The sequence below is a fragment of the Myxocyprinus asiaticus genome, chromosome 42, assembly GCF_019703515.2.
Source record: "Myxocyprinus asiaticus isolate MX2 ecotype Aquarium Trade chromosome 42, UBuf_Myxa_2, whole genome shotgun sequence".
Classification (NCBI taxonomy): domain Eukaryota; kingdom Metazoa; phylum Chordata; class Actinopteri; order Cypriniformes; family Catostomidae; genus Myxocyprinus; species Myxocyprinus asiaticus.
Window position 1 is genome coordinate 25,325,927 of NC_059385.1, and position 24,758 is coordinate 25,350,684.

The 24,758-nt window shown below is 35.7% G+C and overlaps 1 protein-coding gene and 1 pseudogene across 2 annotated transcripts in view; both read left to right on the forward strand.

Annotated features, from left to right (window-relative positions):
• LOC127432851 (integrin alpha-2) overlaps nucleotides 1-22,976 on the forward strand; it is a 30,890-nt gene extending 7,914 nt beyond the window's left edge. Inside the window, exons 16-32 of one of the 2 annotated variants that reach the window (XR_007895803.1) lie at nucleotides 33-196; nucleotides 729-877; nucleotides 993-1,103; nucleotides 2,182-2,264; nucleotides 2,529-2,670; nucleotides 2,839-2,925; nucleotides 3,175-3,251; nucleotides 3,684-3,767; nucleotides 4,184-4,286; nucleotides 4,405-4,515; nucleotides 5,262-5,372; nucleotides 5,650-5,763; nucleotides 5,854-5,943; nucleotides 7,174-7,290; nucleotides 7,417-8,517; nucleotides 16,067-16,190; nucleotides 22,719-22,976. Coding sequence is in view for 1 of the 2 variants with exons in the window: in XM_051684310.1 (XP_051540270.1) it covers nucleotides 33-196; nucleotides 729-877; nucleotides 993-1,103; nucleotides 2,182-2,264; nucleotides 2,529-2,670; nucleotides 2,839-2,925; nucleotides 3,175-3,251; nucleotides 3,684-3,767; nucleotides 4,184-4,286; nucleotides 4,405-4,515; nucleotides 5,262-5,372; nucleotides 5,650-5,763; nucleotides 5,854-5,943; nucleotides 7,174-7,290; nucleotides 7,417-7,506 (1,633 nt within the window). In the remaining variant the exon portion in view is untranslated. Of the gene's footprint in view, nucleotides 1-32; nucleotides 197-728; nucleotides 878-992; nucleotides 1,104-2,181; nucleotides 2,265-2,528; nucleotides 2,671-2,838; nucleotides 2,926-3,174; nucleotides 3,252-3,683; nucleotides 3,768-4,183; nucleotides 4,287-4,404; nucleotides 4,516-5,261; nucleotides 5,373-5,649; nucleotides 5,764-5,853; nucleotides 5,944-7,173; nucleotides 7,291-7,416; nucleotides 9,969-16,066; nucleotides 16,191-22,718 lie in introns of those variants that run through there. The other variant, XM_051684310.1, reaches the window with a different exon arrangement.
• LOC127432320 (integrin alpha-2-like) overlaps nucleotides 21,810-24,758 on the forward strand; it is a 28,047-nt pseudogene continuing 25,098 nt past the window's right edge.

The following is a 24,758-nucleotide window of genomic DNA, read 5'->3' on the forward strand; positions in this document are numbered from 1 at the left end:
TTGTAATGTTTATGCAGTATTTCCGATCTCAGGTCAAAGGGAGTTGCAGCTATCACAACAACGGCCACCTTTAACCCTGAGAAGATCAGCATTCTGAGTAAACCCTGTCAGTTTGGTGGAAGGATGGTGTCCTGTTTCACTGCTAAAGTGTGTTTCAGGTCAACGTTCAGACCCAAAACATTATTGGGACCAGTAGGTAAGACTAACTTAAGTATCTTCACTTACTGATAACTATACCAGATCTTTTACTCAAAGCTGATGGATTTTTTAAAAATTATTATTAAAGGAGTAGTTTTTAGAGGAGATACCATTTCTTGGTGTAGACACCATCAAGAAAAGCGGTTCTGCCATTCCCGTAGGAAATAAATTAAATGGAGATCAAATGGAGGCTTTTGCTTAAGTCTCGTTCTTCTCAGATGTTTCTGCTGAAAAATAGACCCCAGTTATCTCACATGTAACTCATCTAGAGTTTCAGAGGAGATCTCAATGTCTTAAACTGCGCTCAGATTTGCCTAAGATCCCACAGTTTGCATTCAAATGTCTGAGATTTCAATATGAATTTAAAGATTTCTCATCATACATGAACAGCATGGTTATGTTGGTCCATTAGACCAGCACTAAACCAACATAAACCAGCCTGGACCAGCATGAGAATTCATGCTGTGCTAAGCTGGTCTTTATAAATATTTCCACGAAAGTGAGCAGAACTGTACTGTTCTTCTAAACAGATATCAAGTACAATTTGACCCTGGATGCTGACCTGCAGTCACCTCGAGACAACTCCAGAGCCCAGTTTGATAACTCAGAGCATCTTATCCAGAAAACTATCAGTGTCTCTAAGAAGGAAATGTGTATAGATCATAATGTCTATGTGCAGGTTAGTTTTGACCACTTTTTGCAAGTTTCATATTGTTTAGAATATCAATACGCTATTTGTATCTTTTTAATATTAAAAATTATTATCTCACTTTGTTGTATTCATTTATCAAAAGGAAACTCCGGATTTTGTGAGTCCGGTTGCTTTGCAAGTAGACATCAGTACACAAAATCTGGAAGCCGGCCTCGCTCTCGATGTATTCCAGCCCAAATCTTGGAAATTTTTTGTAAGATTCTCTCAAATTTAAAGCTGAAGTCTGTAAATTTTTCTGTGTTAAAATACTTTCTCTTATCCAAGCTTAAAGGTGCACTCAATAATTTTTTGTTTATGTCATCTTGGACTTACACTGACAACTAGGGGCATGGATACAGCATCATTCTAGTGCAATAGATTTCAGTTAAAGATGCCATTGTAGAAAATCACTATTCACAGTCAGCCATGATTAATTTAATACCCAAGTGAAAGTATCAAATAACAGGGTGGTTACTGAGATTAAGCGAGTAGTATTCGGCTGGTTATGTGATCATAACATGGCCGCCCCCATGAGGGGACCCTCTCCATGTGCAATAAAACAGCTTTTATAACAGGGGTGGGGAACGTCAGGCCTCAGAGCCGTATAAGGCCCACAAGACGTTTTTACCCAGCCCACGAGGTCATTTGAGAAATAACGAACAGCAAAAAATTGCCTTGATTCCATTAACTGTAAAAAACAAAATATATTAATGATTACAAATTATTTTGAATAATAACAACGCTAAATATTGTATAATAGAAAGACCTTTTTAACTTTTTTTCTTGGTACGTAAGCACGTAACAGAATGCATACATTAATTTCAACCCACAATCAGAAATTGCAAGCAATTGAATGGCCTGCGAATAATTTTGTAAATAATCGAATGGCCCTTAGTAGGAAAAAGATTCCCCACTCCTGGTTTATAAGGACACTGAAATGACTGGAGTCTTCATCTAATGTGAGTGCTCATGATTTTATACATACAGTATGTAGGTTGATTCCGTGGAGCTATAAAAATTCCTCTGTTTGTTTTGACAACCGGTCCAGCCCTACACAATAACAATAACCAGTGTCGTGAGTTTGGGGTGGGACTATCTGTTTGTTTGACCAACAGGATGCATATTCAACAAGAGGTTTGAAACCAAACGATTATTTTTGCTCCCTTCGTGGCGCTTGTGGCACAGAAATTACACACTTTAGCTTTTAAGTCCAACATGAATCATTGGTTTAAAAAAAAAAAAAAAAAAACATTTGGAAAAATTTGTTGGAATTTTTTATTCTCTTTGCTCAGGTTCATTTTTTGAAAGACTGTGGCTCTGATGACAAATGCACGAGTGACTTGAAGCTGACTGTGAAGGCTATTGATGTACCAAGGTGACTTCATGCTCCTTTACGTCATTTAAAGGGCCAGTTTCTGAAACACAGCTTAAAGAAATAGTTAACACACAAATTTAAATTTGTTCATCACCTACTTACCTTCATGCCATTTGAACCCCCTTTTTTTTTTTTTTTTTTTTTTGTGGAACACCATATATTATTAAAGAACCAGAAGCCTGAAATTTAAACCAAGCTCAAATCTGCATGTACAGTCTTGTGCATCTCTCCTTAAGTTTATATAGATTGTTTTATGTTTTGCAGCTCATCTTCACTGCTAGTCAGCCAGGACAGAAGAAGACTCACTTTCGTTGTGACTGTAATGAACAAGAAGGAGAATGCATATAATACAAGAGTGTCTGCTGACTTCTCCAGTAACCTGTTCTACGCTTCTATTACACCACCTGTATGTGCTTTTGAATCTTAGTGCATCAGTTTCAGAAATATACCTGCCAATTTTAGAATCTCAGAATAACGCCTGCCATTTATTTTATCATTTAATATTCAGACATAAATCGGTTCTGATGTGAGTGCAAGAAATTGTATTTGTGAGCGCCCATGCTTGTGTTTGCAGAGAGATAACACAGAGGTAAAATGCACTTCAAAGGCAAACTCGCTCAACTGCCAAGTTGGATATCCAACCCTGACACCTAGCCAAACGGTAAGAGAAATGCCTACAGGTATGTGTGTTTGTCCCCTATTGCATACCGTAGCTATTCTTTTTGAAATTAGCTAAAAATAAATAAATAAATAAACATTCAGGGGACATTTCGGGTGTCCTCACTTGGAAAAACGATTAATTATGTATATATATATATATATTTAGTTGAGTATTTATATAGCTGTATATAAAAACAATAGAACTCTATAGTATGTCCTCATTCAATACTGCATCACTTTTACTCTTCAGGTAACATTTGAGATCAACTTTGACTTCAATATGGAACAACTACAGAAAAATGCTGTGGTAAATTTTGAAGTTCAAAGGTAAATATTTACAGTATTGTAAATACTTCCTCCCTCCCCCCCAGTGTGTGTGTGTGTGTGTGTGTGTGTGTGTGTGTGCAGGTTTAAGTGGTTTACAGGACTTTTTTTAAGGTTACCAACTGGTAATTACAAGGGTATTATGCTATAAATGTGGTTTATGAAGACATTTCTAGTGTCCCCATAATTCAAATCACTTAAAAAACATACTAAACGATGTTTTATTGAAAATGTAAAAATGCAGAAAGTTTTCTGTGAGGGTTAGGTTTAGGGGTAGGGTTAGGGGATAGAATCTATAGTTTGTACAGTATAAAAATCATTATGTCTATGGAGAATCCTCATAATGATAGCTGCACCAACATGAGTGTGTGTGTGTGTGTGTGTGTGTGTGTGTGTTTGCATTGTCTGTGACTAATCATGAACAATATTCTCCAGTGACAGTGAGGAGGAAGTGACATCAGATAACAAGGTCTCTGTCTCCATCCCAGTCCAGTACGACTCCGAAATCATCCTTACCAGGTCAGCGGTCAAACTCATACTATGAAAATGCCTGCCAGTAATACTAAAGCGTTTAAGTATTAAAAATGACTGTATACTTATTGCAGATTAAAGAAAAATAAACAAGTATATGCAGTTCTTATTGGTTCTTGCTAAGGGTTTGAACAAACTTTTTACCCTACAGTAAGTATTTAACTTTAGTGTCGACCTACACTGTTTGTGCTGCAGAAGAGTGATACCTAAAATTGTGTGGTGATAAAGTGCACAAAGAAAATCCCAGAGCCATACAGTATCTAGAGGTCATAATATCATACAGACTTGTGGGTGTGGGCTTTTTTGACTTGGAATCTTAATCTTTATATTTGTTTTTCTGTTGTATCAGAAAAACATTAAACTGGGATATGTTTTTCAATAAATCCTTCTATTTGTTTTTCAAGAGAGATGAACTTGGATTTTACCGTCATTGGTGCAGAAGACCAAGTTAAAAATATTGTCACAGATTTCGATGACATCGGCCCAGAATTCAACATGACATTACGAGTGAGTCAAATGGCCACATTAAACCTGATTTTATGATGATATAATTGTCATTAGTTCCTCCTAGTGTTGCTTGTAATGAGAACTACATGATAGCTGTTAGAGGTTTGTCTTCCTGCAGGTTTCAACTGGAACGTTCACAATCAATCAGGCTCATCTCACTGTTTTACTGCCCACCAGTAGCAAAGCTGGTAATCCTTTACTATATGTGACCTCAGTCAAAACTGCACCTGTGAGTATGATTGTGTATTAAACTAGACTGAACTCTGTTGTTTTTCAGATACCATAGTGATTTTATATAATATGTAAATAAATATGTATAAAATATATTATATTTTTATAAAATAATAGTATTTAGTTTAACTAAAAAAGGAAGGAAAGAACAATGTACTATGTAATTTGAATTGTACCCTTCCTTAAATGTATTTTACTGTGCATAAATGTAATTTAATTATGTTGCATATATAGTATAAGCGTATTTGACATGGGCATTAAACATTAAAACAGCATAAAACTTTTGAAAAATATGTATAAAATCATGACCATGAGATGAAGACTCCAGTCATATCAGTAACCTTATAAAAAAGTTGTTTTATTCTACATGGAGAGGGTCCCCTCATGGGGGCGGCCATGTTAGAATCACATGACTAGCTGAATACTACACACTAAATCCCAGTAATCACCCTGATATTGGACACTTTCTCTCAGGGATTCAATTAATCATGGTTAAATGTGAATAGTGAATTTCTCCAAAGACATCAGTAACTGAAAACTATTATGTTTGATAGATGCTGCATCCACACCACTAAGTGTTAGTTTAAGTCCAAAACGACATTAAAAAAATTACTTGGTGCACCTTTAAGACTCTATGGAATATTTTTGTATTTAAAACTTTTATTTGTCACACCGCATGCCATAACCATGAGGATGCAATCAAAGTACACCACTTCATTGTTTAAACTTATTTCTGCTGAACAGGTTGGAAAAGTGCTCTGTGACACCAGCAGTCTGATTGATCCACTGAAGATCAGTGAGAAAATCTACACTGCCAGCTTCACTAAAGAGAGCTTCAGAGGAACAAAGGAACTGGTTAGTGTGTGGTGCGTGCGTGCGCGTTTGAGCATTATGCACTATATATTTTAAATTTTAAAAATGCACAATTTCTGTTGGGTTTAGAGTCATTATAAATTCTAATTACCTGTATATAAAAATAGTCTATGGTACTGTACTGTATGTCCTCATTTAGATTGCTACGTAACCATGTATGCATGTGCTTGTGTGTTTATCTGTTATTATACATAATATATGGTACATCTTGCACCACCAGTAGGCTATAGGCTACAGTATAACAGTGGTTCATTTTCAGAATTGTAAGTCAGCAAAATGTGAACCCATGAATTGTGTTCTCAAAGACCTGGGGATGAAGACCAGCTACTTTGTTAACATAACTACCCGGATCTGGAATGGCACCTTTGCCTTTGTAAGCATATCTTGAGTTTTTTTTTTAAAAAGATCTCAATCTACCCTGTTATCTGTTCTGAGCCGATGCTTCATGTTTTTTTCTGTCTAGGCTGATTTTCAGACAGTTTTATTGGCTGGAAGTGCTGAGATAGAAACACCTCAGCCTGATCTCATAGTCATCTCACACAAACAACAGCAGGTATGGTCACAAGACTTTTAGTTTTCTACAGATATGATCAACCCTACTAAAAACATCACCTTAGACCAACATGAATTTTCTGGTCCAGACTGGTTTATGCTGGCTTGATGCAAGTGGACAGCATAGTCATGACTAGCAAAACCAGATCTGACATTGAATTTTCTTAAAGGTGCACTCAGTAATTTACTCCAAAAGAAATTAATTGTAATTTTGAAACATGTATAAAATCATGAGCACTGACATGAGATGAGGACTCATATCAGTAACCTTATAAAAGCTTTTTATTCTACATGGGGCAGGGGCTCCTTCACTGGGGCTGCCATTTTAGAATCACATGACCAGCTGAATACTATTCGCTCAATCTCAGTAACCATCTTGCTATTGGACACTTTCACTCTTAGACTGATTGTGAATAGTTCATTTCTACAATGGTATTTGTTACAGAAAACTACTTATTTTGAATGATGCTTCATCCACACCACTAGGTGTCACTGTAAGTCCAAGATGACACAAACAAAAAGTTACTGAGTGCACCTCTAAAAGGATAGTTCACCCAAAAATTAAAATTCTCTCATCATTTTCTCACCCTCATGCCATCCTAGATGTGTATGACTTTCTTCTGATGAACACAAAATAATAACAAACAAAAGAAATAACAAAATATTTCAGCTCTGTAGGTCCATACAATGCAAGTGAATGGTGACCAGAAATATGAAGCTCCAAAAAGCACATAAATGCAGCATAAAAGTAATCCCCACACCTCCAGTGGTTTAATCCATGTCTTCTGAAGCAATATGATAGTTGTGGGTGAAATACAGATCCATTTTAAGTCCTTTTTAAAATAAATCTCTACTTTCTCTTTCACGTTCTTCTTCTTGTGTTTGTGGTGATTCGCATTCCTCATGCATATCGCCACCTACTGGGCAGGGAGAAGAACTGGAGTTGTATGGATTACTTTTATGCTGCCTTTGTGCTTTTTGAAACTTAAAAATGTTGGTACCCATTCACTTGCATTGTGAGGATCTACTGAGGTTTTATTCTAAAAATATTTGTTTGTGTTCAGTAGAAGACAGAAGACAGAAAGTCATACACTGGGTACACATATCTGGGTTGGCATGAGGGTGAGAAAATGATGAGAGAATGTATTTCTTTAATGGAACATGTCTTGTCATTATGTTTCAAACCCAGTCATTGATTTACTTTATCTAATCTTTACTGTCTCTGCCGTAGATAAAAATTACAGTAAGTAAAGAAGGGGCCAGTGGGGACATTCCGATTGGTATTATCATTGGAAGTGTCATTGGCGGGCTCCTCCTTTTGGCTCTAGCCACTGTGATTTTATGGAAGGTATGTAATCTTTCTTTAAGCATTAACTATGATTAAAACAGTACTGGCTGCACTGTATATTTTACAAAGTAAAATCCTGCATAAAACATTACTAAAAAAAATAATTTTAATCTGATGTCCCAACAGCTTGGCTTTTTCAAGAGAAAGCAGTTGCCACTGACTGGGAATGAACAGAACAAAGCAGAGGAAGAGGGTCTGTTTGAGAATCCAGCATGAATGGGACAAACAGACTCAGGTGTCTGGATACATGAGAGTGGAATAAATCTTTCTCATTGAAGAACTGTTGGAAGTTGGAAAACTGGCAGATTTAAGATTCTTATTGAATACTTGCTTAATGTTAATTGCACAGATGTGCTGATATGGTAAATTCTTTGAGGTTGCCTCAAAATGAACAGTGACATGACTGATATTCAGTCTAGAGCCCTTTGAGGGTGAAATTCTAATCCCTACCACTGGTGGATTTGGTTAAAGCTACAGTACATTTTTCATGCACTTTACAAGTTGGATTTCAGTTGGACTAAAACGATAATTAGACTTAATAAAATGTCATGTTAACGCTTTAGTCCGACTGAAATTGTACAACTTTCTGATTTTTGAGAAGTTGGACTAACAGACCTGCATAATGCCAGTGGCGAATTCTCAGGGCCAGCAAAGCCTTCTCTGCTGGCCTAACATGCCAAATAAATAAATAAATATTTTTCATCCTTTCATTCTCAATCACCTTTTTGCCTATGTATTTTTAAACGCTTTCCATTCTTAATTAATCTACAAACAAATAGAGAAAAATCAAAAGTTTATCCAGTCAAAATTTATTCCTTGATGCTTACAAGCAAAGTGTGACAACTGTTTCACAAATCGCATGCCTGAAGCATTGCGTGAGTTTGAGCTCCACCCCACTAAGCCTTCAGAATTTCTACAGAATCCCTCAACACTGCAAATGAATGAGCATTTAATGTCAGATTCATCAGCCAATCAGATTGATTTATTTGTTCTTGGTGGGTGTGATCTTTAGGATATGTCCCAGTCGAGGCCTTCTAGCTGGCCTTGAGTGACGCAATCACGCTTTAAGTGATGTACGTAATTTGAAAGCGAAGAGTGCGATATCTTGCTGACAGTCGGCTGAGAAAGAGATCCTTATGGATTTAAAAACCCGAGATGTTCTGCACCGTGTGATTGCTTAATTTATTAAACAGGAAAGGAGGGCTGATTTTCACTTCAAGTAAATTGGTAAGTGCTTTTTGCGTTGTTATAGCAACATCAGGAGTTTTCTAAGTGTAAATTAGGCTGCTTGAGAATTCAGTGTCAGATCAAGTTTTGAAAAGTAGTGCTGCGTTCCATTCAACTCGGAAAGTCGGATTTTACAACTTCCTACTAGGAAAAGTGTAATGGAATGCATCTTGAAGTCAGAATTACAACTTGTTGACTCGTGCAGAAATTCTCAACTCCGATTTCGCCGAGATGCAGGGGCATGATGTCACACAAATATGTCGACACTCAGGGAGATATACAAAGTAAGTGATAAACATTCACTTTATTAAGTAATATCGATAAATGAATTCGTTTCCACATTATTAAAGCATGTTTAACAAACGCCTGCAGAAACAGGTGAATAAAACATTATAATCTCTTTTGATAATCGTACACCTGTAGCACAAATGCTAGCGCTGCAGCATTGTTTATCAGTTGGGTTGCTAGGATACATCTCTAATGTGAGTCAAACCCCTGCTAAGCTAACAGGAGCGTTACAGTTTTGTTTCCTTAAACGACATCTTCCGAATATCAGGGAATGGAATGCATTTATGGTCGGAGATGTCAAGTAGGAATATCCCACATCCAACTTGAATGGGACGCAGCATAACCGTGTACCCTGACGAAATGAAATGTATTGCAAGCAACATTTAAATCGCAAATATTATTAGATAGATTTGAGGTAGATTCATATGAAAAATTATGATTTTGAATGTCTGTTCGAGAGAAGTTCATTTCACAAACAGTCATGCTGCAGTTAAAATTGGGCTTGAGCATTAAGTGTCGTTTCAAGTCCGGCTTTCATGCGTGGATGTGTTTTTAAAATGTCAGTTGGTATTATTAGTTAGCTGTGACATAAAGTATAATGCCCAAAGGCATAGGGTGTCTTATTCATTGTGAAACTGTATTTTCTTAATAAATGAATCACACTGAAGGCCTAGACTTTAATGCACGGCCCGCAACTTCATAATACTATTATGATTCTTATTGAATTCTACTGTATTTGTATTCGGTTCTTGTTGGAGTCATGCAAACCAGTGGACGAGGATCTGCTTTTATCTGTGGAAGGATATGAGGAACTCAGAGCTTATCAGCTCATTATGTGTATATGTGTGTTACATTTCTGAACACCAACAGAGCATATCTAATAAAAAACCTACTTTCACCACTTGTTTTTCTGAATAATAACATGTGAAATGATAAAAATGTGAAAGACTTTATGCAGACTCAGAATTTATATATGTGCTTTACCCTCATGCCGTCAGTACTTGTTTCTATTTAAGATGCGGGTGAGTGCAAATATTTATGCTGTTATTTTAAAATCTTTTTTGTTTTCCATTTTTATTGATGCATATTGTTCATTTCATTCCCCCACAACCAAAAAGAAAAACATAGTTTTTTGAAGTTACCTTATTTTGAAACTATTCTTGGTGATGTTTGTGAATAAAACAAAATTTAAATTTCATGTATGTGTCATACGTGTTATTTTTTACTTATATTTTACATTACAAGTAATTGGGTACTCGTTTTTTGTGGGTTAGAGACCTTGACTACAAAATTACTTGAAAATGCCATTCCTAAATACAACTGCACATGTAAACATACTGTGTGTGTCGTTTCAGTGCCACTGGTGGCCCCAAACAGAATTGTGAAAATAATGATCATTTCCAAACAGGTTTCTCAAACACTCCAAGTATTCCGGCCTCAAACTCATGCCATTATTTGAGCCATAAGTTGACATGTTGGGCTGTTTAAACAAACAGAGCAATGTTAAAATTGACACTTTTTACACTCTGAACTGGGAAAAATGCACATGAGCTTTTAAAAGAATAGTCCACCCCACAATGGAAAAGTGTGACATAATTTACTTACCCTCATGTCGTTTCATATCCATATGACTTGGATGTGGAATGCAAAAGGAGAATTTTTTTATGAATATTCAGGTCCGTCATAAATGTAGTCCATCTGACTCGTGTGCCACATTCCAAGTTTTTTTTAAGTCTGCATATGATAGGTTTTGCTGAGAAATTAGATGAAATTGACCATTTTTGATGGACGGTCATAATGGGGGGGTTGGTTGGTTGCCTATTATCTCACATATCATAGCACTGGCCCTGATCACAACTGTTCACTCTTATAGACCCCCTTTACACCTGGTATTAAGATGCATTTTTTCGATCACATGTGGTCAGCGCTAAATACAGGTCTAAACGGGGTCTAAAATGTTTTGTGATAAAATCACAAAAACCACATACAAAGGTAGTCAAAAATGCATGTGACCACATCACATTTGAGGTGTAAGCACTTATCCATCCTGATGCATCCCAGACAGCAGTGAAGTGCCTCCCCTCACCTGTCAATCAATCGCTGCGCTAAAACAAGAGTTTAAACTTAGCTGGTTACGAGCAGCTTTAAAATGAATTAACCATCCGATCAGAAAATGTAAAAAAGCATACACAGGCAAGAGAACTTTACAGATCTTCTTCAGTGTGTCTGATATCAACACAGATTATAAGCACGAACATTTGAACCTCCTTTAATATAGGTAATTCACTAAATGGAGAAGTCTGCTCGAAATGTTGCATTTGTGCTAAGATAAAATATCAGCTGCATCTGGGAGAAACAATGTGCCGTTTTGTTCACACTTTCTTTTGACTTTTCTAACTATGTTGCACTTTAATGTCATGCAGTAACACACTGACATGAATGATTGTGATTTGATGTACATCGTCATGAAACAGAGACCCTCCCCCCAAAATCTGAACACAAGTGAACTGGTCACAGGAGATGCATTTAAGCAACCAGGTGTAAACAGCAATGTGTCTTGCCTGACCACATGTGATCCGATCACCCGAGACACATCTTTATACCAGGTGTAAATGGGGTAATAGAATTACGCTGTGTTCTTTGTGTTTTTTCAATTTAGCTCAGTTCTCAGATTTTGGACAGAAGTATGAACCAATGAGTTTGTGCATGCAGGAGAGCAGGGATATGCTTCTTTAAAGACAGAGGAGGATGGGGAAAGACAGGGAGACGTTTATGCCTCTGTTAATTCCTGTGTGTCTTCAACATTCTCGTTCTAATTTGATTCAGTATGTAGCAACTTGGTTTTCAGTTAAAGGAATAGTTCACCAACTGAAAATACTGTCATCATGTACTCACCCTTATGTCATTCCAATCTTGACATCCATTACACATTCACAGTGGCATGCATTATTAATTGACTCTCATACTGTTTTTTTTTTTTTTTTTGGAACACAAAGACGACTAAAGACGTCATATTTGATTTGAAAGCTACAGCAAAGATTTTCAGAGAATAACAAATAAAAGTTTGGTCTGGTCCTCGCATAAATTTGTTGCATTGCTTCAGAAGACTTGGAATATAGTGCACAAGTCATATGGACTACACTTATGGTGCTTTAATAGTGTTTTTGTCCTCTCTTGAGCTTGACAGACTTTGAAGTATAAATCTCCATTTGATTTGTGAGGAAGTGATCTTTAAAAGTCTCCTTAAAGTTAATCACAAAAGCCCCTCTATCGAAGACATGCATTCAGATCTTTGAGGCAAACTTTGTAAAGTGTTTCCAGAGTTGAGTCATATTTAACTTACTCATGACACAAACTTAAAACCCACTCTAGTTCGATGACACACATTGTGGTTGCAACTCCTCTATGTGAAATTCCTATTATGAATGGCTCTTCTTTCTGTTGTGATTATGCAAGCCCTGAGGGAGATTGTCTTTGTCTAAACTTGTTTATGTTGTCTGTTTACCCTTCTGAATGGACATTCTGGAATAATAAGCATATCTTAAACAGATTAGTGGTGGCTTTGACATTTTTTGCCTGTATTATGTTTTAATGTTCAAATAAGCACTTACTGTTCTGTATATGTGTAGCTGACACATGTAAAGAAAGCAGTGTCTGAGAATTATTAATGTAACAACAGTATTATTTTTCTTTTTCTTTATTATGAACCAATTCTCCCTGTACTCCATAAATACAAAGCATGTTTAAAAAAGGTTTTGATCCTTCTTACAGTTGTGCATTCTTCTGTTCAACGTAATGCATTACTGGTTTATTTCTTTTTTTACAATTAAGTTTTTAAACCAATTAATGTAGCTAAAATTTGAAGTATTTTTATTTTTACTTTTTTCTGTATTGTGCAAATTGTACTATCATTTATAATAGTAAATAATACATAATATACCAACATCTTATGGAGTTTTGTGTTCCTTGCCACGGTGGCTTCGGCTTGCTCACTGGGGTTCTAAATACAATTATTATTCAATTATTTATATTTATACAAAATGTACAATCATATTTAATCAGACTACACAATGATGACTCTAACACTTTATAGATATTACAGTTTAATTTTCTGTTAATGCATGATTTTCTGTAAAACTGCTTTGAAACGATGTGTGTTGTGAAAAGCGCTATACAAATAAAAATGACTTGACTTCAGCATATCTTGGAAAATGATGATGAGTCATTCCAAAACTTTGTTGTTGTTGTTGTTGTTGTTGTTTACTTATTAAGCCTCATATTTTTATATATTAAAAGGACTACTCTTTTTTTTTTTTTTTTTGGTAGTCATTTAAACTACACAGAGCTTAACAAAAATTATAGTCAAAAAGAAACTGAAGCAATGGTTGTTAATGGTCATGTGGTCAAATTTGAAGTGCTATTAATACAGTAGGCTACAAATCTGAAAATGGCAAAATATGCTGAAAGTAAATGTTCATTAATGTTTTTACTGATATAAAAGGTCACATGCTGTATATACATATACCTATATGCCACATATTTCAAAACATGACAAAACTGGCAATTTAGAAATTCCAATTTTTGGAATTTAAATTTGTACATAAATGCTCAAATATATGAACTAATTGTATTTGTTCATATATGGCCAAGTATCAGATTTCAGTATCAGACAATGTTATAATTGCAACAGACATAAATGGTGACTTAGGCAGTAAGTCTCTGTTCTGCCTAACATCTCCTTTTATGTTCCACGTAAGAAAGTCAGGGACTGTTTCCACCTTCCAACACATTCTCACAGAGAAATCGTTGGCTAAATCGTATGAAATTGTACTAGTTAGGTCGAATAAATGCGTACGACTTTTACAACAGCCAGTCAGGTGACTCCCTCATCTACTTCTAAAACGCAACAATTACTTTTTTCCAGCATACACAACAGACTTTTTACATTTCAAATCATCCTTACAGACTCTTCTCTATGGTTAGATTTAGATATGGGGTTTGGGTAAGGGCATATAATTAATAAGTACAGAATGTACACAGTATTTTTTAGTACAGATATTTGCATATCTAGAATTTGTATGATTTCATACAATTTAGCCAACTTCTATGCATTCGTACGACTTTTTGTGAGTTTGGGTTGGGCTGTTCACACCGAATGAGTTTTTCAATTGTTTCCACAGTGTATGTAAACATGCGATAAATGTATGTTTTTGACCGTTGCGCCTCATTTCGCATTTTTTCAGCATCTTGCGAAGGAGTGCCGCATTTATGCACCATTTGAAGTTAAAAAGAACACAAACTTCTAAAAATGTGACTCGAGACACTGTTTCATTTGTTGCTCTTTGTCTTTTTTTTTTTTTTTTTTTTTTTTTTGCGGTCTGAAAAGCCCCTAGGTGAGTAAATGGTGACAGAATGTTTATTTTGGGGTGAATCATCCTTTTAAGCCTTTTTGTTTCCGTTCTTGAAATGGATCTGTGAGTAGATATTTGTCAGTTTGATAAATTAATGTACAATTTAAGACAATTTGCTGTTTGACATTTTATTATGTTATAACATATTTTGTCCTGACATTCATGAAATGGCAAATTACATGACTGCTAAAAACTTTACACTTCAGACAGGAAATATCTAACCCATGCAATGGACAAAATGTGCTGTCAGAGTTAAAATAGTAAAGAATGCTTAGCAAAAGTGTTGTTCTCATTCTGTGTCTATTCTCAGTGATGTCAAAGATCAGTATCTAAAATGGGTTATCTGGCTTACTGATCATAATGCAGGCACTGAACAATTTCTCTCTCTCTCTCTCATTCTGTCTAATCCCACAGTCTGACCTCTCCTTTTTTTTTTTCTTTTCATTCATGTTAATTAATTAATTCCTCCTCTGTCTTGTTTTGTGTTTCCTTCAGTGCTGTCTGCACACTACACTGTTTAAAGGCTTTCTTTGTGTAATGAATGTCTCTTTAAGTTGTTGTTTCCATATATAGGTCATACAGCATATGCTGCTTGACACTTGTGGACACTATTGCACGCTTCCCAGCTTGTGTGTTTTTTCCCAGAATTTCAGATTGTGTGTCACGTTTGGCACAGAATATGATTTTGTTAATTACTAGACTAGAATATTTTTTGAATATACAGTATAAAGATGAAAAACAGATGACCAGAATTTATATTTAAGGACACACACAGAGAGCTTTGAGAGCATAAATTAAAACAAGTTCAGATTAAGACAAATAACTCAGGATGGAGGCCCTGTGCAGGCATGTTTCAACATTTTATGGGTTTATCAATTGAAAAGTCTCCCTGTTAAACTTCAGTACACAGACCTTTGTCGTTTTTCTCCATAAACGTTTAGGTCCAGAAATGTTTAAATTAGGTCTAAAACAGTCTTTTTCTACAGTGGGACCTGCAGAACTGTCAAATACCGGTTCATAACATCTGACCCAGAAAAATTTACAGTACACACATATTCCATTCTCTTATAATGTGTTTTATAATGACCAATTAATGAATCAGTTACTGTATATTTCATGAACTTTTTGAGCAGTCCAACCCACTGAGTCAGTTTCCTTTTGGTGTAAATTGAAAAGTAGCCCAGTTTGCAACTTAGATTCAGATTAAATTTCGAATCAGCCTTCAAAATTAGAGGTATTAGAGTGCATAAATGTATTGTTTTGTCCTCTCTACTAATACGTTGTCTTATAAATTGCAACTATGAGACATAAACTGTCTTTTATGATTGTTTTATAGCCAAAAACTCATACTGAACAGTTTAAACTGTACATAGATTAGAACATGTTTTCTCATTTGGTGTAAAAGATTTTCATTCAAACTGTATTTGTTGGCAACCAAGACTATTGTTGTTTCCCCTGACTGTTGAGTTTGAAAATCTGTAAAAAGATTTCATGCAAATAAATTTGGATGTGGTATGAAGCTCTTGCAACATACTGATTTGGTTTAGCTATCTGTTTAGGTGCCTAAGTATTGTTTACAATCCCCGAGAGTCCCACATCAAAGTTTCATTGCATACAGTTTCTATATCCTGACCTGTGCACATCTCATGTTGTGGCATGTCTATATATCTCTTTCCTAGTTAACTGAAAAAGCACCTCCACTTTCAGATGATAGAATATGCATTGTATCCGATCTTATCCGAGTTCCTAATCATTGTCTTTGGACAAGTGCTTAAATGTTTGTCTATGTGTGCTGGGAGATGTTGTGTATTTATTGAGAAAGGTGACTGAGTTTTGCAATGTCTCTACAGGTTTTAGCATTGGTATCACTCAGGGATTTAATGTGGGGACTTCAGGAGCTAAGATCTTCTCAGGGACAGCAGCAGAACAGTTTGGCTACACTATACAACAATTCAGCAATTCTCAAGGAAAATGGTAAGATATATAAGATATAGTGGTAAGTGTGTTCTGTTCTGTTTTGTTTTGTGTTTAGAAAGTGTGGAAATGTTGTATGTGCTTACCACAATTTGTATCACTGCCCCCAGTGGCTGAAGCTGGAAGTGTTGTTGATAATGGGAGCATGTGTGAGCTTCAGTTTCCTGGTGAAATGTCCACAGAGTGGTGCCAAAAGCGAGCTGTATTTTAAGTTCTAAATGATTTAATACGGTCAACAGGAATGCATATTATACTAACCATACACCCTAACCCAAACTCCAATGCTAAACCTAATGGTCAGTGGACTAAAAAACTAAATTTTTAGAGATAAAATGCAAGCCCCGAATCATGCTCATCATTGTTAGTGTGAACGCGATTATGTCCTGGCTTCAGTGGGACCAGCACCCGTGTCTTCCCTCTGTGGTACACGCCTTCCAAACGGAACTTTTGCTCTCCCATGCAGCAAACGCTCCCTCTAAGCTTTCCCTAGTGTGTAAGCACCCTCACGCTATTCATCGCGGCATCCACACACAACTCACCACGTGCCCCACCGAGAGCGAGAACCGTGACATAGACCTTATTCACAGTAGTGCCATCTTTAATTTTTAACGAGAATGAAAGCGAGGCTGTGAGGGATAGACATACAGTCTCCTAAATGGCATGCACAGAATAAAGCTGTATTAAGCTCCTAGATCCCTGTTGTCATCATACTTTAATATGGTACCAAAATTAACAACAAGATGATATCGTACCGTTTTACATTTTTTGGTATCACAATATTTCGTTAGTACCAGTATACCGTGCAACCCTAATCCCGCAATATTATTATTTTGCATCTGGCAGGCAGAGACTGATATGCCGCCACCGCAGACGATAATAAAGACAACTTCACCCAGGACTTGCCGGTTCTGGGTGAAGTTGGAACCAAACTGGAACCAAACTCTTAGCTCATCTGTTACTCTGAGCAGGAAATGGATTATGCAGCACAGAACCACTCTGAAAACATTGTAATAATGCAGTAACAATACAGACAGGACACAGCAGAGTATATAAACTTTGGAGCTAGCAGCACGAGCAGACCATTTATTCATTAAATTAAATCGCTGCTCTTTGCAGTTTAATAATTACACAAGGTCATATTGAGGTTTCGATTTTATTTCCATTTATTGTGCAGCCTTAATTCAGGGCTTATTATTCATAAATTATTTATTAGACTTCTGAATTATTTGAATTACTGTTGTGTATTTTGAAGCTTGACGAGGTGGTCACCATCCTCACTGTATGACATTACTGAGCAGAATTTTTTTCTTTGTGTAACGAAAAAGAAAGAAAGTCATATTGGTTTAGAACAACACAAAGGTGAGTAAATAATGACAGAATTTTCAATTTTGGGTGAATTATCCCTTTAAGTTTAGGTCTTCTTGAGTAAATTACATCTTTTACATCTAAAAATACTCACTTTTTGTGCCACCCTGTGGACATTTCTCCTGAACAGCACTTCCACGTTTGGCCACTGGGGACAGTGGTTCGGTAAGCACAGACCGATTTCAGCTGAAGAACTTTCAACCTCCTGTTGCCGAATTCACAGTGTGATCAGTCTGGTCAAAAAGTCAGAAACGGTACATAATTAAAATGGTGATTTTGACACATATTTTTCCATTAGATATATCAAAATGAATTAACGTTCATACAACAAGACTAGATCAAATCGATTAAAATTAATACTTTTTTGAAGAAAAACGTAATTTAATTGCATTTAAAAAGTGTGGAATTTTTTTTAATTATATGCATATGTGATACATAGTGGGGGATTACTGTGGGTTGAGCCAGCATAGGTCTCGGCTGTGTTTATATCCCAGTCCATCCCCGACACCCACTGTATCCTCTTTCCCATGCATTTATTATGTATTTAGAGGGGGTCACATGACCTGAGCATCAAGCCTGTGACATGCTGCCCTGAGTATGCATACTTACAAGCACATACACATATACTGATAGCCAGGGTTGGGAGAGTTACTTTTGAAATGTATTCCACTACAGATTACAGAATACATGCTGTAAAATGTAATTTGTAACTTATTTCGTTAGATTACTCAAGGTCAGTAACATATTCTAAATACTTTGGATTACTTCTTCAGCACTGGTAGATTTTTTCACTTGTTTTGACTATAAAAACTCTGCCAGTACAGTAAGACAAAATGCACATGTTAAAAATACATTCTCTGAAAAACCTAAATATCGTATGTAATGTTGTTTCTAAAACAAGATCAATTGTATTGATCTTGTTTTAAGGATTTTTAGATATTTTTACAGGAAAACAATACAAAAATTATTATCAGGAATACAATTTTTGCCCTAATATCAAAAATCTTTCTAGAAAAAAAAGAAATTATGATCCAACGTGAATTTTCTTGATAAAAAATATGATCGTGCCTGGTAACGTGCATGTAAAATGTCTAGAAATAGCATTTTAGCTTAGCGTAAAGCTGACAATTTACACAAGCTCCAAACTTACTTCAAATTTACTTATCTGTCTGCTCGTATGAATGTAACACATCATAAGAAAGTGTTTCACCGCTGCAAGGACTAAATATTAAATGAATCAAATGACAATAAAATGCAAAGTAATCTCTTCAGTAATCAAAATACTTTTTGAATGTAACTGTATTCTAATTACCAATGATTTAAATTGTAACTGTAGTGGAATACAGTTACTTATATTTTGTATTTTAAATACGTAATCCCGTTACATGTATTTCATTACTCCCCAACCCTGGTGATAGCTGTTTTCCCTTACAATATCGTTCCTCTGAATATATACTTCACAGAAAACACTTCCTGTGGTCATTAAATTTGTCTGCATCCAGCAGATCACAAATCACTATCTGCAGGAAAACGAATGCATTCCACTCATTCCTTTCACCAAACACACATAATAGCAATCCTAATTACTGTATATAGAGCTGAAACGGCAGCAATAAGTCACACATTGTAAGTCTGCAATGTTTACAAAAAAATATATATATATTCTCCACTGTGCAGAACTCCCCCAAAAGGTTTAATTAAGCAATAATTTATGAAAGGCTATGCTATATTGTGAATATAATAAAGGACTATTTTAAGGCCTTAAGTGCCATATTGCTTTTTTTAATGGTTACTATATAATAAATATATTAAGACACAATTTCAACGAAATTTTTTATTAAAGGTTTATTCAGTATAGTCAGTAATTAAGCTCAATCGACAGCATTTATGGCATAACATTGATTACCACAAAAATACATTTTGACTCATTCCTTTTCTCGAAAACAAAAATAAATTTTTTAATGTTACAGTGAAGCGCTTATAATGGAAGTGAATGGGGCAAATTTTTGGAGGGTTTAAAGGCAGAAATGTGAAGCTTTTGATTTTATAAAAGCACTTACATTAATTCTTCTGTTAAAACTTGTGTATTATTTAAGCTGAAAAGTTGATTAAATTGGCGTTTTTGTGGTAGTTTTAGGGTTTTAGGGTTTGGTGACAATGTTGTCATGGCAACAAAGTTATAAAATTGGATATAACTTTACACAGAAAAGGTTAGTAAGCAATTTTATCACTGTAAAATCATTTTAACATGCATATACACACATACTTTTGAAACAGTGAGTATTTAACAGATGGCACCATTTACTTCTGTTGGTTTTTAATTGTGGTGCCCATAAAGTATGTCTTTACGCCTCTGTTTTTGTTCACTCATGGCTACCTTTGCCCTGTCTAGACAAGCTTCTAATGTAGCTGTTTCTTAACAATCTCCCTGTTGTGCAACAGGTCACATATTTTCAGATGAGGCATTTCCTGTGCTAGTGTGGGCTGCATTGGAGGGTGTTGGTTAACTCATATTTGTTAAACAAGAGGTTTCATACATTAGTGTGCACTATACTGAATGGTGCTGATGTCATCATTATCACTGTGAGTCTGGCATTAGTTCTGTCTGACTAATCTGATTTGCCCTCTCCCAAAACACATATTAGAAACCCCTAAAAAGAGACTACAAAACCTGGAGTCAGTGGATGTCCATGAAAAATGAGTCAGTCTTTACCAGAATCCCTTGTTGTGTCTATTTACTCAGTTTTACTTACTGTTAATAGTGATTTATGCCTTGTATCTATTCCTTAGAATCCCCTAAACTTTCCCGACACAGAATTTTGTAGCCCTATTAAGTAGGGGTGGGTGGTTTGACCTGAACCGTACATCACAGTATGAGTAATTTTATATGACACTAACAATAGATATCACAATATAGATATTTTAGCATGACATTTGTGGGGGAATTTTTTTTTAAATATTATAATAGCCATATGGTAATGCCTATTTTTTGAAAAGTAGGTATTTAGTTAATTAAATACTTTACAAATAAAGGTACTTCATCTGATTTCATTATTTTCTCTTTCAATGTTGAATTTGTTGGACACAAACTAAAAGATAAGATTATTTATAACCAACAAATGATAAATCTGGCATCAGTGCAAAAACAGCTTCACAATTTAAAAAGACGAAAATCAGTAAAACTATAAAACAGATATTGAGTTCGATTCTAAATTTTGATTGGATAAGCCACATTCAAAGCCGTGGTGAAACAGCCGATATACACAGACTACACTTGAATTCGAAGGAGCCTTACACACTGAACGTGTTTTTGTGTCCATCCATGCTGTTTTTTCAGCCTGATCTCATGAAAACTATGTTATCATGGCAAAAAGAAATGATGTGCCTTATTACACAATTTGCTGCTAAAAGCGAGTGAAATGGTGTCGTAATCAGACGAGATTTTAATGAGTAAAATGTACCTCCCTAACCTAAAACTTTAACCTTAACCTCACCAATAGTGTTCCAAAAGCAAATGAGAGGTGAACATATCAGACATCTTTACTCCTAACCAATACCTAAACCTAACCGATAGTGTGGAAAAAGCAAATGCGACATGAAAAGGTTATTTTCTGAAGCAAGCATGTCATTTTGTGTCACTTCTATGACAGTTTCATGTCACGTGTTAGCTTGCATGCTTGGTTGAGTTTGAACTGTGGACTCTATCAGATGAGCTACCACGCAAGCTAATCACATTGGATTAAGTGTGAAAATGTAAATCGGTCTGTAAAACAAGCTTTAAAACATATAGTTTTTCAAATGATGTGTTATAGTAAAAGAGTTTTGACATGATAACATAGCAGTGTGTGAGTAATAGTGCAAAAAAATAAGTGTTTATAAAGTCATAATTAGCCGTTGTAGTCATGATTTGTTTGTTGTTGCACCTCTAGTGTTTATTTCATCAGAAAACTGTGACGAAACATAGACAGCAGCACATAAAATTCAGTTTGAAAAAATTTAGTAATAGTAACGTTCATTCTATGAGACTAGCTTGCATTTTTTTAGACGGGTCACTATTTAAATGAATGGGGGAAATTGCAACGCTCAACTAAGAAGCTTTAGCACCCAACGGCCAACGGATGTAGAAAGGAAGTCCCACCTTACAGGAAAAAGAGGCAATCACCTTTTAGATACAGACATCGCCTGTTAATTAACTCGCTAACGCGCATGCACATTAGCTATACAAGCCGGGAAAATTGCACGTTTTAGCGTAATATGAGGTAAAGAAGCACAATTTGTAATTCCAATATTATTACTTCACTAATATTCACCATCAGTCATGAAAATGTAATCCAGAAGTGTGTAATATTAGAGCAGTTACTGAAATTAAGCAAGTAGTATCATGTGATCCTGGTCATGTGATCCTAACATGGCAGCCCCCATAATGGCGCCCCTCCCCCATGTATAATAAAACAGCTTTCATAAGGTTACTGATAGGACTGGAGTCTTCATCTCATGTGATTAGTCATGATTTATACATATGTTTCAAAATTACAATTTATTTATTTGGGAGTAAATCCTTTTTTTTTTCATGAGGAAAAATTACAGAGTGCACCTTTAAAGGCAGGTTTGTTTTGTTTTTGTTTTTCTCATAGGATGGGAAGTAAGCTTGTGTGTCACTGTTTGAGGAATGATGTGTTTAGTCTGGGCAGAGCACCTTATCATGCTTAAGTGACCTAGTGATGTTCTGTGTAATTTAGTGGGTGTGTTTAGATGTATAATATAAAGAAGCTGCCTGCACCTACACTCACATAAACTTAGATATGCTTTCAGATACACACACCCTACTGTGCTATCACTAGTCATTAAAGGTGATGTGTGTAATTTAGCCACTAGCATCACCAAGCTCAACTGCTAAAATAACAATGAACAATATTCACAAACAATCCTCTCTTATACTATTGCAGACAAACAGATACAGTTGCCCTTCCCCAAACTCTATAAACTTAAAAATAGAGGAAACTATAAATATAAAAATATAAATATTAGCCTACATGTAATAAAAAAGTTAAATATAGACAATCCAGAACATCCAGTAAAATAATGTGTTTTGTACTCTGCAATCTCAGCTAAACCTTTCATTCAGGATGGTAGAACTATCTAACACCTCTCACTGTTTTTCAGGCTCCTGTTGGGTTCTCCATGGAAGGGATACACTCAAAATCGAAAATCAAAATCGGCACGAGACACCCACACAGACACCCCAGCTGAACGGCAAATGTACTTTTCAGCATGTTTTTATTAGACTAGAATGGGGGTTTCATTGCGATATTTGGGATGAAGAGGAGCAGGCAGCACATTTGATGCACATTTTATATGCATTGCTGTACCTGTTTGCAGCTGTACAAAACTGTTTCTGATGAGACATGTCTCTCCAATGGTCCGTTCAACTACTAGTTACATAAAATAATTTAGCCTTCTATTGGCTTGATAACGATTACTTCTGTTTCAAGTGCTTAACTACATACTTTTTTAAATGTGAATTAAATGAAAATCAGAGTTTGTAATCAGTCTGTTCAGTTCATTATTTGTCCAGCTCGAGTCGTCAGTTCACACACACACCAGTAAAAGAGTGCGTACGCACAGTCAAGAGTGTCCGTACGGTGCGCACATATTTACGCTAAGTTTATTTTTTATAAATCCCGATATGAGCGTGGAAAACACGTTTATACATCAGGCCCCTGATCTTGAGCTGCAGTGACATTCCAAAGCAAATCCTTGGACTTTTAGCCTGCTAAAAATTTAGTAAGTGTATTGTAAATTAACACCCATATAGATAAAGATGTCACCGTATTTAATGTTCTCACAGATAATGTTGATATGCCAACTGTCTCCAGCAGCAACAACATCAACATGAGTTTAGGTCTCACTCTCACTCAAACAACCAAGAACGGCGGATTTATAGTAAGAAATTATTTTCTGATATTTTGTGTAGGTTGTTTCTCCCATGCTGTAAAATTCATAATCAGGGACACTTTGCATCTGAAATCATAATTTCACAATCAAATATTATCTTATTAAATTCTGTAATAACCTGCACTGGTACCCATATATGACATAGTACTCTTATAAAAATATACTGTTCTGGCAAACACCTGTGGAAAAAATTGCCACAAATTTACCACAAACTGTTTTTTTTAAATCACATTAAAAAAAATCACATACAATTTTATCTGTGTGTGTGTTTCAGACATGTGGTCCTCTGTGGGCCCAGCTCTGAGGCAGTCTGTATTTTTACCCAGGAGTCTGTGCTGAAGTGAGTCCACAGTTTTCACTGCAGTCGGCCTTCTCTACTGCCCTTCAAAGTATGAAGACAGTTTTATTTCTTCTCTCTGGAAGTGTACTGTCACAGTTCACCGACAGTATATCATAAATGATATTATATAGTAGCAAAATATTAACGTGAGTGTTGTTCCATCTGAAACAGAGTGTGACAGTCTTATGGACATTGCCATTGTTTTGGATGGCTTCAACAGTATACACCCATGGGATCCAATTGTTGGTTTCCTCAAGAAACTGTTGGAAAGCTTAGATATTGGACCTCATAGCACTCAGGCAAGTGAAAACAGGTTGTGTACTTATTACCTGGGTTTGTCTTTTGTTGCTTTTCTATACCTAGTTTATGTAAGATGTTTGTATATCTGTTTCTTTTGAACAGGTCAGTGTATGCTGTTGATAGCTCCTTTGAGTTCTATCTGAACTCTTACAAGACAAAAGAGGCCATGATTAAAGCCGCTTCAAATATTCAGCAGAAAAAAGGATTAGAGACAAATACATTCAAAGCCATTGATTTTGCAAGGTATGAATGACTTAATACGTTTGGAGCACCTCCACTTTAGATTGAATGGTCATCATTCATGAAACACGAGCAGAATGAATTTTCGTGTAACTCATTCGTAAAGCCGGTCTGATGTAAATTTTCGGATTCATGAAAGTTTTCATATTTTCAAAACGTTAGTCGGCATGCTCAAAATTTGTACCTGCTCCCGACCATGTGTAAACCGTGTGTAACACATCCGAAACGTGTTGTGTTCTTTCATACAAACTGCTATGACTTCATTTTGATAGATAATAAAATAATAATGAAAAAATTATTAATAATTAAATGAGAGAAATTACCCTTAAAAAATAACATAAATAATAATTTAAAAAGCTTTTTAGAAA